Source organism: Rhinoraja longicauda, chromosome 7 (genome assembly GCF_053455715.1).
Source record: "Rhinoraja longicauda isolate Sanriku21f chromosome 7, sRhiLon1.1, whole genome shotgun sequence".
In the NCBI taxonomy this organism is placed as follows: Eukaryota; Metazoa; Chordata; class Chondrichthyes; order Rajiformes; family Arhynchobatidae; genus Rhinoraja; species Rhinoraja longicauda.
Genome location: NC_135959.1, coordinates 68,099,710 through 68,116,668, shown reverse-complemented (window position 1 = coordinate 68,116,668; position 16,959 = coordinate 68,099,710). Strand labels below are relative to the sequence as shown.

Sequence of the window (16,959 nt, the reverse complement as noted above, 5' to 3'; positions counted from 1 at the left end):
CACAATTTCTTGGTACTGGCACTGACTCTGGGTCGTGTGGCATTCTGAGTGAGTGTCCTGATGATCTTTTACCATTTTTTGGAAAAAGTATTAAATTCTATCCTTGGTAATGCTATTATGGAATCCCTTTGCAGGTCTAATACAGCTACCAGGAAAATTGCACATTCATTTTGAGAAGAGCAAGTTGGTTTTAAGCTGGATAGTCTTCATTGATTACTGCTTGAATTATGCTTCTCCAGTGGTAAATTGGTTAGGATTTGCCCTGCATTAACAATGAACAAGGCACAACAATTTGATGTGCTGTTGGCATCAGATGCTGCTTTTGGGGATCCAGCAATTTAGTTGACATATCTAGTAATGAGATGCGCCCCAAAAGGATGGATTTTTTTTCACATTATACAATTTTGTACCAAATTAATAGCTGGAGTCTTTTACATTGAAGTACAGGAAATGATAATGTGCAACGTGTAATAGTAAGCTTAGTATTTTCTTCTAAAACATGACAATATTTTGCTATTCTTATCAATAAAAAATACTACATTCTGACTGATTTTTGTTTCCTATTTTTGTAGATGTATTGCTATTGAAAAAGAACTGTGCTGCTTTGAGTCATAATTTGACAAATGTAATACCGTTGCTTGAAGATCTGGAAATGCGTTCAGTTATAAGTAAAATGGAAAGCGATGAGATCAAGCAAAAGTCTTGTGCAAATGCACAAGTCAAAGAGCTAGTTGATGTGATCATTCACAAAGAAAGTGCAGCAGCTGAAGCCTTTAGAGAAACACTTTTGAAATACGAACCTGAATTGCATGAAAAGCTCTATGGTAAGTACTTTGGCAATCTTTTATTTTTCCATTTTATGTTAAACCGAAGCATGTATGTTAAACCAAATCAAGTAAAAAAAGATTTTTGTAAATATTGTAAAATACTTTTGTAGTTGTGGTTTGTTTTATCTGGATATTTCAGATTTCTGTTCTAGGTGCATATTTTCTTAGCCAACGAGAAAGAAGAATGGAAAGTAATAATTGACACTATCTCTTTTTCAAAGCTGCATTTTTCAACACAAATCATGATTAGTTTTAGTTTTAAATGCATTTTCAAGTTAAAATGTGACTTTGTTTTAAATGTGACTGTTATTAACTGACATTCCAAATCATATTGTGAAAGTGAATGGTTTTCTGCAAACTTTGCGTATCCCATTCTGCCCCTAAGTAGATAGTGCACAATCCAATGTTTTGAGGAATGATACTTCCGCTTGAACCATTTTTGGTACTGCACGTTGAAGTGAAGCACCACTACTGACACAACTGGCAAATTGGTTACTTGGTTTTGGTTTGAAGTTTGCTTGCACAATAGTTTGTTAAAATGGGAGTCGTTTTGCCAAAAGAATTCCTTTCACTTACATAGTACTGCACAGGAACAGGCTCTTCGGCGCACAATGTTTGTGTCAAACATGATGCTAAATTAAACTGATCTTACCTGCCTGTACATGATCCATATCCCTCTATTCCATGCACTTCCATTGCTGACCTAAAAGCCTCAAGTGCCACCCGTAAAGCTGCCTTCACTACCACCCCTGGTAATGCGAACCAGGGCCCTGAAATCTGTGTTACAAAAAACCTGGCCCACACACTTCCATTAAACTTTCCCCCCCTCTCGCATTAAAGCTGTGCCCTCTAGTGTTGGACATTTCCACCCTGGGAAGAAAGGTTCTGACATCTATCTATGCCTCTCTTCACTTTATTTACCTATCAAATCCCCCCTCAACCTATGACTTTCCAGAGAAAACAATCCAAGTTTATCCAACCTCCTTGTAGATGAACCCCTGTAATCCAGGTAGCATTCTGGTGAATCCTCTGAGGCTCTTCAAAGCATCCATATCCTTCCTGTACGCAATACTCCAAATGCAACGTAGCCAGAGTATTCTAGAACTGCATCTTGATTTTCTGACTCTTATACTCAATGCCTCAGCATACCATGCTCCCTCTTTACATCCTATTTGTGCTGCCACCTTTAACATAGAAACATAGAAAATAGATTGAAGTAGGCCATTTGACCCATTGAGCCATTCAATATGATCATGGCTGATTATCCTCAATTGGTATCCCATTCCTGCTTTCTCCCCATATTGCTTAATCCCGTTAGCCCTAAGAGCTACATTTAACTCTCTCTTGAAAACATCCAGTGAATTGGCCACCACTGCCTTCTGTGGCAGAGAATTCCACAGATTTACCACTCTCTGGGTGAAACAGTTTTTTCTCTTCTCAATCCTAAATGGCCTACCCCTTATTCTTAAACTGTGACCCCTGGTTCTGGACTTTCCCAACATCGGGAACATTTTTCCTGCATCTAGTCTCCAATCCCTTAAAATTGTTATATGTTTCTATAAGATCCAATAGAAACATATAGAATTCTTAAGGGATTAGACAGGTGAGATGCAGGAAAAAAATCTGCAGCAGATCTATATCCCGCTGTATCTTCTGACAGCCTTCCTCACTGTCTGTAACTCCTTGAAATTTGGTGTCAACAGCAAACTTACTAACCCATCTACATATACACCCAAGTCATTCATATATATATATGTATATAAAAATATATCTATATATATATATCTATCTATCTATCTATCTATCTATCTATCTATCTATCTATCTATCTATCTATCTATCTATCTATCTATCTATCTATCTATCTATATATATACTACTAAAACTCAGATCTTGAAGCGATGTTTGTATATATATTCCACTGATGTCGGCTGAAGGCAATTCCGGCAAAACGGTGAACCGTAGCGCCACGATTTTTGAACCGCCTTAATCAGCATGCGGTTCGCTGCTGGAAAATGATATTTGTATTTAATTCGGACGCATATTTTTTAAGTTACAGAGGTCTAAAGGTGCTGCCCCCCCTCATTTATCGAAGTTTTGACAGAAGGAGGGCGCTGCGGTCAGGCAGTGCTCAGTACGCATGCGCGGAATCTCCTCACTCAGTACTCAACACGCATGCGCGGCATCTCCTCACTCGCACCAAAACAATGGACGCCGTTAGCGGAGCCAGCACGCGATCGACGGCTCACCTCTACTCTCTCCCTTTGCTTCTCTCCTCTCTCCCACACCCGGGACAACATCTCCCCGCTATCCCCCCCCCCAATCCCACCTCACTCTCTCCCCCCTCCACAAATACCGCAACATCTGTCATCACCAAACCGGTAAGAGTGGGGCTGGGGGAGGAGAGAATGGGGGGGTGTGGGGACGGGCCCAACGGGCCCGCATTGAACGGGCACACTTGTTCTAGTATACTACTAAAACTCAGATCTTGTAGCGTTGTATATATATTCCACTGATGTCGGCTGAATACGGCAATTCCGGCAAAACGGTGAACCGTAGCGCCACGATTTTTGAACCGCCTTCATCAGCATGCGGTTCGCTGCTGGAAAATGATATTTTTATTTAATTCGGACGCATATTTTTTAAGTTACAGAGGTCTAAAAGTGCTGCCCCCCCTCATTTATCGAAGTTTTGACAGAAGGGGGGCGCTGCGGTCCGGCAGTGCTCAGTACGCATGCGCGGAATCTCCTCACTCTGTACTCAGCACGCATGCGCGGCATCTCCTCACTCGCACCAAAACAATGGACGCCGTTAGCGGCGCCAGCCCGCGATCACCGGCTCACCTCTCCTCTCTCCCCTTGCTTCTCTCCGGTGAACCGTAGCGCCACGATTTTTGAACTGCCTTAATCAGCATGCGGTTCGCTGCTGGAAAATGATATTTTTATTTAATTCGGACGCATATTTTTTAAGTTACAGAGGTCTAAAAGTGCTGCCCCCCATATTTTTTAAGTTACAGAGGTCTAAAAGTGCTGCCCCCCCATATTTATCGAAGTTTTGACAGAAGGGGGGCGCTGCGGTCCGGCAGTGCTCAGTACGCATGCGCGGAATCTCCTCACTCAGTACTCAGCACGCATGCGCGGCATCTCCTCACTCGCACCAAAACAATGGACGCCGTTAGCGGCGCCAGCCCGCGATCACCGGCTCACATCTCCTCTCTCCCCTTGCTTCTCTCCTCTCTCCCACACCCGGGAGAACATCTCCCCGCTATCCCCCCCCCCCCCCCCGGGCCTTTGAATGCTGCCATCTCCCGAAGCCCCCCCCCCCCCCCACCGGACTTTTCACTGATCCGATCACCCGCACCCCCCCCCCCCGGGCCTTTAACTGATGCTAAGAGTGTGTCTGGGGGAGAGAAGATGGGGGAGGGGCTGAGAATGGGGAATGGGACAACAGGGGTCGTGCGGAGGGGACTTGGTGGTGGGGGAAAGAGGGGTACTGGGAAAAGGGGAGGTCCATATCCCTCCCCTCTCCCCCATCCCTCCCTCCCCCCTCTCTCCCCCCCCTCCCTCCACAAATACCACCCCATCTCTCATCACCCTCCCCCCCTCCCTCCACCCTCCATCCTCAACACATCCCTCCCTCCCCCCCCCTCCCTCCACCAATACCACCCCATCTCTCATCACCCTCCCCCCCTCCCTCCACCCTCCATCCTCAACACATCCCTCCCTCCACCACTCCCTCCCCCTCGATCACTCCACACCTCCCTCCCCCAAACCTCCCTCTCCCTCCCTCCCCCCTTCACTCCCTCACCCCCTCCCGGATACAATGGAAACCCGAAGAGGACGGGCCAAAGGGGAGAGTGTGGGGAGAGTAAGAGTGGGGATGGGGGACGAGAGAATGGGGGAGTGGGGAATGGGCCCAACGGGCCCACTTTGTCTAGTCTATATACTACTAAAACTCAGATCTTGTAGCGTTGTATATATATTCCACTGATGTCGGCCTAATACGGCAATTCCGGCAGAACGGTGAACCGTAGCGCCACGATTTTTGAACTGCCTTAATCAGCATGCGGTTCGCTGCTGGAAAATGATATTTTTATTTAATTCGGACGCATATTTTTTAAGTTACAGAGGTTTAAAAGTGCTGCCCCCCCTGATTTATCGAAGTTTTGACAGAAGGGGGGCGCTGCGGTCCGGCAGTGCTCAGTACGCATGCGCGGAATCTCCTCACTCTGTACTCAGCACGCATGCGCGGCATCTCCTCACTCGCACTAAAACAATGGACGCCGTTAGCGGCGCCAGCCCGCGATCACCGGCTCACCTCTCCTCTCTCCCCTTGCTTCTCTCCTCTCTCCCACACCCGGGAGAACATCTCCCCGCTATCCCCCCCCCCGGGCCTTTGAATGATGCGATCTCCCGAAGCCCCCCCCCCCCCACCGGACTTTTCACTGATCCGATCACCCGCACCCCCCCCCCCCCCCCCGGGCCTTTAACTGATGCTAAGAGTGTGTCTGGGGAAGAGAAAATGGGGGGGGGGTCTGAGAATGGGGAATGGGACAACAGGGGTAGTGCGGAGGGGAATTGGTGGTGGGGGAAAGAGGGGTACTGGGAAAAGGGGAGGTCCATATCCCTCCCCTCTCCCCCATCCCTCCCTCCCCCCTCTCTCCCCCCCCCCCTCACTCCCTCCACAAATACCACCCCATCTCTCATCACCCTCCCCCCCTCCCTCCCCCCTTCACTCCCTCACCCCCTCCCGGATACAATGGAAACCCTAAGAGGACGGGCCAAAGGGGAGAGTGTGGGGAGTGTAAGAGTGGGGATGGGGCACGAGAGAATGGGGGAGCGGGGAATGGGCCCAACGGGCCCACTTTGTCTAGTATACTACTAAAACTCATGTTGTATATATATATATATATATATTCCACTGATGTCTGCTGAATACGGCAATTTCTGCAAAACGGTGAACCGTAGCGCCACGATTTTTGTACCGCCTTAATCAGCATGCGGTTCGCTGCTGGAAAATGATATTTTTATTTAATTCGGACGCATATTTTTTTAAGTTACAGAGGTTTAAAAGTGCTGCCCCCCCTGATTTATCGAAGTTTTGACAGAAGGGGGGCGCTGCGGTGCGGCAGTGCTCAGTACGCATGCGCGGAATCACCTCACTCTGTACTCAGCACGCATGCGCGGCATCTCCTCACTCGCACCAAAACAATGGACGCCGTTAGCGGCGCCAGCCCGCGATCACCGGCTCACCTCTCCTCTCTCCCCTTGCTTCTCTCCTCTCTCCCACACCCGGGAGAACATCTCCCCGCTATCCCCCCCCCCCCGGGCCTTTGAATGATGCGATCTCCCGAAGCCCACCCCCCACAGGACTTTTCACTGATCCGATCACCCGCAACCCCCCCCCCCCCCCCGGGCCTTTAACTGATGCTAAGAGTGTGTCTTGGGGAGAGAAAATGGGGGGGGTCTGAGAATGGGGAATGGGACAACAGGGGTAGTGCGGAGGGGAATTGGTGGTGGGGGAAAGAGGGGTACTGGGAAAAGGGGAGGTCAATATCCCTCCCCTCTCCCCCATCCCCCATCTCTCCCACCCCCCCTCCCTCCCTCCACAAATACCACCCCATCTCTCATCACCCTCCCTCCACCCTCCATCCTCAACACATCCCTCCCTCCACCACTCCCTCCCCCTCGATCACTCCACACCTCCCTCCCCCAAACCTCAAACTCCCTCCCTCCCCCCTTCACTCCCTCACCCCCTCCCGGATACAATGGACGGGCCAAAGGGGAGAGTGTGGGGAGAGTAAGAGTGGGGATGGGGGACAAGAGAATGGGGGAGTGGGGAATGGGCCCAACGGGCCCACTTTGTCTAGTATACTACTAAAACTCAGATCTTGTGTTATATATATATATATATATGCGCGTAACAGCGGTTTCTCTGATTTCGTCAAAACGGTGAACCGTAGCGCCACGATTTTTGAACCGCCTTAATCACCACGCGGTTATCTGCTGCAAAATTGTTTTTTATTTAATTCGGTCGCATGTTTTTTAAGTTACAGAGGTTTTAAAGCGCTCCCCCCCCCCTAAATTATAGGGGGCGCTGTGGTGCGGATTTATTGTGCCCCTGTGAGATGGGGGATACATTGTTGCGAATACAGATCGTGAGAAGCACTTTGTCAAGTCAAGTCAAGTCAATTTTATTTTTTGTCAAGTCAAGTCAAGTCAATTTTATTTGTATAGCACATTTAAAGAAAACAACCCACGTTGACCAAAGTGCTAGGTACTAAGGAAAAAAATGAAATATACAGTGGCACGCAAACAGTTCACAGTACCTCCTCAATAACGCTAGGGAGTAGAAATAGGTTTTGAGCCTGGACTTAAAGGAGTGGATGGAGGGGGCAGTTCTGATGGGGAGAGGGATGCTGTTCCACAGTCTAGGAGAGTGTGTCTGGGGGAGAGAAGATGGGGGGGGGGCTGAGAATGGGGAATGGGACAACAGGGGGGTGTGGGGACGGGCCCAACGGGCCTGCTTTGAACGGGCACACTTGTTCTAGTATATACTATTAAAACTCAGATCTTGTGTTAAATTTATATATATGTATCTGTGATTTCGCTGATTACGGCAAAACGGTCAACCGTAGCGCCACGATTTTTGCACCGTCTTAATCACCACACTGACAGCTGCTGGAAAATGATGTTTTTATTTAATTCGGTCGCATATTTTTTAAGTTACAGAGGTTTTAAAGCGATGCCCCCCCCCTTATTGACGTTTCTATAGGGGGCGCTGCGGTGCGGCTGTGCTCAGTACGCATGCGCGGCATCTCCTCACTTGTACATATATTTCACTGATTCGGCTGATTACGGCAAAACGGTAAACCGTGGCGCCACAATTTTTGCACCGCCTAATCACACCGCTGGACGCTTGCCGAAAATGATTTTTTTATATAATTCGGTCGTTTATTTTTTAAGTTACAGAGGTTTAAAAGTCAGAATATTTTTCCTCTCAGTTATTTCGGTTGATTTCGGCAAAAACGGTGAACAGTAGCGGCACGATTTTTGCACCGCCTTAATCACCACGCTGAACGCTGCTGGAAAATGATTTTTTTATTTGATTCGGTCTCGTATTTGTTAAGTTACAGAAGTTTTAGTAAAAAAAATAATTAAAAAGCCGTTTCTTCAATTGCCTTCTGCGTGTGACGTCAAAAAACTCGCCCAGCCCCCCTCCTACTGATTTATTGAAGGCTTTCAGCGTAGCACCTCTCCTCTCTCCCCTTGCTTCTCTCCTCTCTCCCAAAATGATGCTAAGAGTATGTCTGGGGGAGAGAAAATGGGGGGGGACTGAGAATGGGGACCGGGGAGTGGGACTCCGCCCAAGGGGAGGGTGTGGGGAGAGTAAGAGTGGGGCTGGGGGAGGAGAAAATGGGGGGTGTGGGGACGGGCCCAACGGGCCCGCTTTGAACGGGCACACTTGTTCTAGTATACTACTAAAACTCAGATCTTGTGTGCGTTTTATTTATATGTATGTATATTTGATTTCGCCGATTTCTCCAAAACGGTAAACCGTAGCGCCACGATTTTTGCACACCATTAATCACCACGCGGACAGCTGCTGGAAAATGATGTTTTTATTTAATTCGGTCGCGTATTTTTTGACTTACAGAGGTTTTAAAGCGCTGCCCCCCCCCCCCCTTTTGAGGTTTCTATAGGTGGCGCTGCGGTGCGGCTGTGCTCAGTACGCATGCGCGGAATCTCCTCAATCTGTACTCAGCACGCATGCGCGGCATCTCCTCACTCGCACCAAAAAAATGGACGCCGTTAGCGGCGCAAGCCCGCGATCACCGGCTCACCTCTCCTCTCTCCCCTTGCTTCTCTCCTCTCTCCCACACCCGGGAGAACATCTCCCCGCTATCTCCCGCACCCCCCCCCCCCCGGACCTTTCACTGATCAGATCCCCCGCACCCCCCCCCCCCCCCCCCCCCCGGGCCTTTAACTGATGCTAAGAGTGTGTCTGGGGGAGAGAAAATTGGGGGGGGTGGGGTGAGAATGGGGAATGAGACAACAGGGGTCGTGCGGAGGGGACTTGGTGGTGGGGGAAAGAGGGGTACTGGGAAAAGGGGAGGTCCATATCCCTCCCCTCTCCCCCATCCCTCCCTCCCCCCCTCTCTCACCCCCCCTCCCTCCCTCCACAAATACCACCCCATCTCTCATCACCCTCCCTCCCCCCTCCATCCTCAACACATCCCTCCCTCCACCACTTCCTCGCTGGGGGAGGAGAAAATGGGGGGTGTGGGGACGGGCCCAACGGGCCCGCTTTGAACGGGCACACTTGTTCTAGTATATATATAAATATATATATATATATCTGTGCTGGAACCATATATATCAAACAGCAGAGGTTCCAGCACAGATCCCTGTGGAACTCCAGTGGTCACAGGCATCCAGCCAGAATATCTTCCTTCCACCACACCCCTCTATAATGAATAAGCCAGTTCTGAATCCATTCGATCCAGTTACTGCGAATGCCGTGCATCTTAATCTGGATCAGCCTACCATGAGGGACTTTATCAAAATCTTTTATTAAAATCAGTGTATACAAATCCACTGCCCTACATTCATCAATCTTCTTCGTCACCTCAATCAAGTCATTTAGACATCTCAAAGAATTCACCCCATTAGTCTCTTGACCACTGGTGTGAGGCTCACAGGCTGATGTTTCCCTGGATTCTCTCTACTTCCCTTCTTAAACAAAGGAACAATTTTGGCCATGCTCCAATCCTCCGGGATCCCGTCTGTAGCTAGAGACGAAACACAGATTCGAGTTCAAGTTCACAAACACTTTATTTGTCCCCTTGGGGCAATTTACAAAGGCACGTAGAGTAGTACAAAAACTATTTGGGGGGGGGGGGGGGATTAGCAAGGTGAGCAGCGGGACAGGGGTAGTTGGGAGTTGAGGAGCTGAACAACCTTGGGGACAAAGGTTGCCCTTCTCTGTGTCCTACAGCCTGGGCAGCGAAGCCCGTGTCCTGAGGGGAGCCACTCAAACGCAGAGAACAGGACATGTGAGGGGTCATGTAAAATCCTTCCAGCTGACCTTAGCATCTGCTGGTCACATAGGGTGGAGAGGGCTCTGACAGGGAGTCCAATAATTTTGGAACAGACTTTGGCTGTGCTTTGCAGGCGGTTCTGTTCTGAAGGCTGATGGAGTGGATGCTTGTCAAGGCCCCTGTAATCTCTTCTCTTGCCTCCCTCAATAAACTGGGATAGATCCTATCAGGCCCAGGGGACTAATGTTGACAATCATGTTGGATCATTACACATTTTCAAAATTCTAGAAACCTTTTTTATCTACTTCCTATTGTGTCTCTGTTGCATTATTTTCTCATACAATCCTGATGTTTGTAATCCACACCAGTTCTGACTGGTATTGAAACCCCTGCCCTCCTGAATTTTTCCTGCCCATCCGTCTATATTTCAATCAACCATATGGTGATGAGCTTCGTTTTGAACACTCAGTTAGTGTTCAAAGCGAAGCTCATCACCATATGGTTGATTGTCCGAGATAATTGTACAATGTTTATTGGGGAAGCTTTTCAGCACACTCATTTTTGTTTTATGGAGGAGAGATGCTTTTTAAAAAATGCAATATTTCACCACTTTTATGATGTATTAGAAATGAATACCCACAAATGACTCCAGTAATTCCCTTTGTTTTAAGCTTGTATGAATTCTTAGAATATTCAAGAGGGCAAGAGAAGAAATGTAGAGGATTTGTACAATAACTACTCAAATGTCCATTTTGTTAAATGCCAGCTAGACAATACTTCACCCTTGATTGATAATTATTGCTCATTCATAACATGGAGTAATGCAATAATTGTACTCCTATAAAAATGAATAAAGCACATTTTGTCAAATAGAACCTATTTGACAAATATTGAATCAGAAATTTTTATGATCCATTGGTTGTACTATTTTGTGATAAACTAAGTCTAATACTTGTTGTAGAGCCTTAGGCGACTCCAGCTTCTGTGTCTGAAACTTCCAGACACTGCCTTTTTACATCTTAAGTTGTGCTTTTTAACTTAGTGAATCATCATTCTTTTTTTTCTGTGGCATCAATTGACACATCTCAATAAAGGAATACTATAAATGCAAGTATCTTGAATAGAACACTTTTTGGTTGGTATTTACTTTTTGTGATCTGATGGGTTCTAATCTTTTTGTGTTTCAGTTCAACAAAGCCTATCTTATTCTGGATCAGATGTGATGGGTGAGTTTTTTCCTTTAATCACTTCTTCTAGCGTTCAGCAGAAGTACAAATGCATCAATTTGTATTATGTTTTCAATAGACTGATTTCTGTTTTAATACTTGAAGATTTTGCATTTTAAGCAGTAAACTGAAATGCAATGACAGATGTAGATATTAAGTGATTTCTTAACTATTATTTGTGAGGTTAACATCTGTAACATTTGGATAACAAACTATTACCATAAGCCGTCAAGAGATAACAACTTTTATTTTCTTAGGCCTGTCCATGGAAGAGCAATTGCGAAGGCTGCAGGAAGAAAGAACTTGTAAAGTGTGCATGGACAAAGAGGTCTCGGTTGTGTTTATAACTTGTGGTCATCTGGTTGTTTGTACAGACTGTGCACCCTCCCTTAGAAAGTGCCCAATCTGCCGGGATACCATTAAAGGAACAGTTAGAACCTTTCTGTCCTGATATTGTAATTAGTTTAATGCCAATAAACGTGCTGTTAATACATTTTATTCTTGCAGAGAAATTGAAACGTGACTTTCAGCAAAGCTTCAGCCAGATGAAATTCTTAGACCCAAGTATACAAGCTTTAACTCTTCAAAGGTCTTTATCTTGGATTAGGGCTTTTCATTAAAAGTGACTGTATAGGTTGTTTCATTTTTAATGTAGTAAAGAAAATAATTATTTCTGTTCTTTAAAATACTGATACTTGGATACTTCATCCACAATTATGTTACAGGCGCTATTAGCATTAATTACCAGTTTATTGTATGCATTTGCATCATGCTAGATTGGAAAATAACTATTACTGCATGCGAACTAATGACCTTGTGGATTTTGGAAATGCTAATTCTCTGAACAAATATTTGATAATGCGACAATGGTACTCTTATTAAAAAAATGATGTATGGATATTTAAAACAATATATAGATGTTTGGCAAAGCTTAAATGTTATAAATTACAACAGTGGTTTAATGAAAATAAAAATCTATTTTTAGTTTTAGAATCACATTCTAAACCATTGGATTTACATTTCTAATTCAGCAAACTGCATATAATTAGTTGACTTCAACATTATTGAAAATTGAATAGTAGTCTGTGCAAGTTCTGTATAATTATTATCCTGACTTGCACAAATATTTTAAGTGCTTTGTTCCAGAAAAGTTTTAAAAGAAATGCTCTGTTTGAAAATGGGTTAAATATTATTTGTATAGAAATATATAGATTGTTGAACTAGATGTGGTAGTGCCCCATGAAAAAGTGATATTGTACAAATAACACAAGCTGGGGTCAACTAACAACGTTGGGGCCCATAATTTAATTCTGCACATCAGCGTTCTCCTGTTAGAGAAGCTGAAGTCTTCACCCAAAACTTTCAATATACTTTAGCAGTTTTAATTTAACAGATTACTGTTATTTCTGCCATATTTTGAAAAATTACATATATTCTGATTCGAAGAAAGAATGAGATAGCTGAGTGATTGGGTTCAGTTGTTCTTGCTTCAGCCGGCATTGATCCTCAATGGATTGCTAAAGTTTCTGCTGATCACAAATCTTGGAAAAGTGTCCAAACTCCTATAGAGCTACAACTTGCAGCTTTTGATGTTTAGGTGCTACCAACTGTTGCAATTTTTATTTGTGAAAATACTGGGAGAGGGCAGGACTGTTTCTGCTTGAGTTGGGATTTATACCATGAGAAGAAAAGATCCAATGGGGAAACTCCTCCTTCTGCTTGCAGATTAATTGCTGAACTTCCTGAACACTTGTTGATAAAGGTCTTGTGTTATCAATGGCAAAAATAGAATTCCAAGTATTTCTTAATTTTTGAAAGGGGTACAAGCATGAACAACTTTCAGTGAAATTACATGAAATGCATTGTGGGTATTTGTGCCGAGATATGGGCACATATAGCAAAAATAGATTTGTAAACTTCAGAAACAAACCCCAAAGAATCACTAATCAATAATAATATCAAGAATTTATAAACAGAATGTTTCCAAATTAAAGAATTGCATTTTAACCTCACTTCTTCATGGCACCATAATGTTGACTTTACACCTACCGGTTCAGATTCTAAGCTGTGTGTCTGCTCTAGAGATGCTACCTGACCCGCTGAGGTACTCCAGCGCTTTGTCCATCTTCAGTATTATGCCAAATCAATAGACAATAGACAATAGGTGCAGGAGTAGGCCATTCAGCCCTTCGAGCCAGCACCGCCATTCAATGCGATCATGGCTGATCACTCTCAATCAGTACCCCGTTCCTACCTTCTCCCCATACCCCCTCACTCCGCTATCCTTAAGAGCTCTATCCAGCTCTCTCTTGAAAGCATCCAACGAACTGGCCTCCACTGCCTTCTGAGGCAGAGAATTCCACACCTTCACCACCCTCTGACTGAAAAAGTTCTTCCTCATCTCCGTTCTAAATGGCCTACCCCTTATTCTCAAACTGTGGCCCCTTGTTCTGGACTCCCCCAACATTGGGAACATATTATCTGCCTCTAATGTGTCCAATCCCCTAATTATCTTATATGTTTCAATAAGATCCCCCCTCACCAGATACCCATGGTTTTAAACTAAGCTTTCAATTTAAATATTTTTGAAGTATCTCCATTCCATGTGCTTTAAAAGTTTAAATTACTTTTGATACTCTAAGTACAGAAGAGTTACTGAGTCAGCAGATATTTTTGAGAAATTTACAGTGCATTTACGTATGAGTGTTGTCACTTTAAAGTATCAGGAATTCATTTTTTTAACTATTTTAAAAAACCTTAAATTGAATGTCTTGCTGGAGTTTTCTCCTAGTTATTGCATTTTCTTCTATAATCCAGATACGTAAGAGTTTAGATTATTTAAACATACATCAAATTTACAGAGATTTAACATATATATGGTTCTTCATGCCAGCTCTTTCTCTTTTCTTTATATAACTTCCCCTTACACTCACCTCTCTTAAATGTTATCTGATAAGTCGAAATTCAAAGGTTATCTGTGGATGTTGATGTTAACTTAGCTGACACAATTTGCAAGGCATTTGGTGATAACTATTTGAGTCAGAAATTATTTGATCTGTGGGAGGGGAAGATCCAGTTGCAGTAGACCTTGTGGGAAACAACGATAAACAGTACTCGGGTGTTCATTCAGCTGACGGAATGCAAGTAGATCAGAGGCAATAAGCAGAATCAGAAAGTATAACATCAATAATGTGAGTGTGGCTCAGAGATTGATGTATGAGAAATGGTTTTTAATTCCTCTGGAACCGGCATTGGTAATATTGAAAGACGATTTGTTCTGTTGGGACATGTGCGAAATGAATCGGGCCAGGATCGTCCACTGGCAGAACAAATAACTACACAGATGAGGGTGGGGGTTTGGGCTGGTCAGTATGTGTAGAAATTTAGGTAAACAGTTCAGGAACGTGAATTCTAAAATCTGACAAGGGGAGAGCATGCAAACAGAACGTTCAATTAATGTCCTTGCATTTGCTACAACATCATTGAAATAACACGAGGAATAAATGGGTTTAATCCAATAGCCATTATTACGCTATAGCAGAGTTGGGAATTAAGTGTTCCAGAATGGGTCTTAATTCTTTGGGGAACGAGCAATCCTGGGGGAAGAGAGAATTGTATTGGATTGGAAGAGGACCATGGTCCTGTCAAATCAAATATTAAGGACTCTGGATAAGGCTTAGTGTTTGTGATAAGGGGAGGGAAAGAGGAATTTAGAAAGTTGCAGATGAAGGATAAGGTTATGGAACAGGGTAACAAGAGTAGTTTATTGTCATGTCCCAGATAGAACAATGAAATTCTTACTTGCGGCAGCACAACAGAATATGTAAATGTAGTACACTGTAAACAATATAATGAGAAAAGTTTGGTATGTGTATATATGTATCTACTCACCATTCGCCTGTCGTCTCGATTGATCACGTTTTCTTACATTTTAAAAGCAATTAACACAATAAACTTTAATAAATGCGCTTTCCCCCCCCCCAAGCTGGGAGGACTGGCACCCGTTCCGGCGTGCCCCGTGCCTGACCATCCTCCCGTGTTGCAGCGCGGCGGCAGAGGGTCAAAGAAGATGGCCGTCGCAGTCGAGCTGCCGCTGCAGGAGAGGTTTGCACCCAATGGGTCCACGACTCGCGATGGCCGCCATGGGCCGGGGTGAGTGGCTTCCTCCTCGCCCGTCCACGGCCCTGGGGGAGACTCCCCGGCAACGGGTCCACGGGTCGTCAGTTGGGGAGAGTTGCCGAGCCCGCAGGAGAGGTTTGGGCCCAACAGGGGTTGCCCAAGTGGTCCAGTAGAGAGTGGAGAGCCAGTGATATCACATTCTCTGCTGACCTGTTGTGGCAGTGGGCAAACTAATGGGTTGAGGTTCTTGTTGAGGTAGGAGTTGATATGCAACATAAACCTCTCAAAGCATTTCATCATCAGAGACATTAGTGCCCCCGGTCGATAGTCGTTGTGACACGTCACCTTACTCTTCTTGGGCACTGGTATTACTGATAAATAATATTGCTTTTAAAGCAGGTGAGAACCTCAGACCTCAGTAATGAGGGGTTGAAAATGTCCGCAAAAACCCCAGCCAGTTGGTTTGCACAGATTTTGACAACACTCAGGTATACCATCAGGTCCAGATGCTTTCCAAGGGTTCACGCCCCTGAAAGATGTTCTGGCGTTGGCCTCTGTGACTTATACCATCAGGGCATATGGGAGCTCGGGAAGGCACATCAGTGTTCGTCCGATCAAGGCGTGTTTAGAACACATTGAGCTAATCAGCGTCGCTTGAGCTGCCCCTCTGATTTTGCCTTGTAGGAGATGATGGCATTCAAGCCCTGCCACAGTTGCCAAGCATCCGCCACATCATCCAGCTTAGAGTGAAAGTCCCTTTTGGCCTTTGTGATGGCCTGATCAAGGTCATATTTGGACTTCTTGTGTACCTCGTCATCGCCAGACTTGAATACCCGGGATCTGATCTTCAGAAGAATGCGGATCTCCTGGTTCATCCAAGGCTTTTGGTTCAAAATCACTCGGATGGTTTTTGTCGGAACACACTCCTCCACACATTTCCTTATGAAGTCTGTAACAACTGGCATATTCATTCAGGTCTGCTGCTGAGTCCTTGAACATTGCCCAGTCTACTGACTCCAAGTAGTCCCGTAGTTGTTCCCCTGCCTCCCCGACCAGCTCTGTGCAGTCAGTTCTCACTGCAGGGGGTGCGCTCTTCAGTTGCTGCCTATATGCAGGAAGAAGCAGTTCAACTGAATGGTCAGATTTCCTGCAGTGAGGGTGAGGGATGGAGCGATAAGTATCTCCAGTCGTCAAAAAGCAGTGGTCAAGGGTGTTTCATCCCTTGGTGCTGTGTTAGTTAGGGAGTGATTTCTTCAGGTTGGCTTTGTTGAAGTTCCTGGCCATGATGGTAAAGGCTTCTGGTATGCTAACTGGTGTTTGTTGACCACGGTGTGCAGCTCCTCCAGTGCTAGGCGGACGTCTGCCTGGGATGGGATGATGGAGGTGAATGATCTGCCTTGACCGCGGTCAGGATGATGGAGGTGAATTCCCTTGGGTATTCACTTCGACAAGAGGCGACACTTCACCACCAGATGTTCCAGGTGTGGGGAGCCAAGGTTAGACAGAACTGCCACGTCTGAACACCATGAAGAGTTGACCAGAGTCCCTCCCTTTTCCCGATGCCTGCGTTCGGTCCATAAGATGGACGGAGAAACCTCCAGGCTGGTTGGTTGAGTCTGGGGACAGAGCACACAGCATTCCATCAACTCCCTTTGATAAAGCAGCCTTGACTTTAAGTGCTCTATTTTATTTCCCAATGACTGAACATTGAATAGTAGGATGGTTTGGAGAGGGGGTCATAGCCTCC

General features: G+C 45.4%; 1 protein-coding gene across 4 annotated transcripts in view; it reads left to right on the top strand.

Annotated features, from left to right (window-relative positions):
• birc2 (baculoviral IAP repeat containing 2) overlaps window positions 1-13,064 on the top strand; it is a 37,117-nt gene extending 24,053 nt beyond the window's left edge. For 3 of the 4 annotated variants that reach the window (XM_078402793.1, XM_078402792.1, XM_078402791.1), the window contains exons 8-10: window positions 573-824; window positions 11,055-11,093; window positions 11,351-13,064. In XM_078402793.1, coding sequence (XP_078258919.1) covers window positions 573-824; window positions 11,055-11,093; window positions 11,351-11,544 — 485 coding nt within the window. In that variant the 3' untranslated portion in view covers window positions 11,545-13,064. The remainder of the gene's footprint in view (window positions 1-572; window positions 825-11,054; window positions 11,094-11,350) is intronic. The other variant, XM_078402794.1, reaches the window with a different exon arrangement.
• Window positions 13,065-16,959: the final 3,895 nt, after the last annotated feature.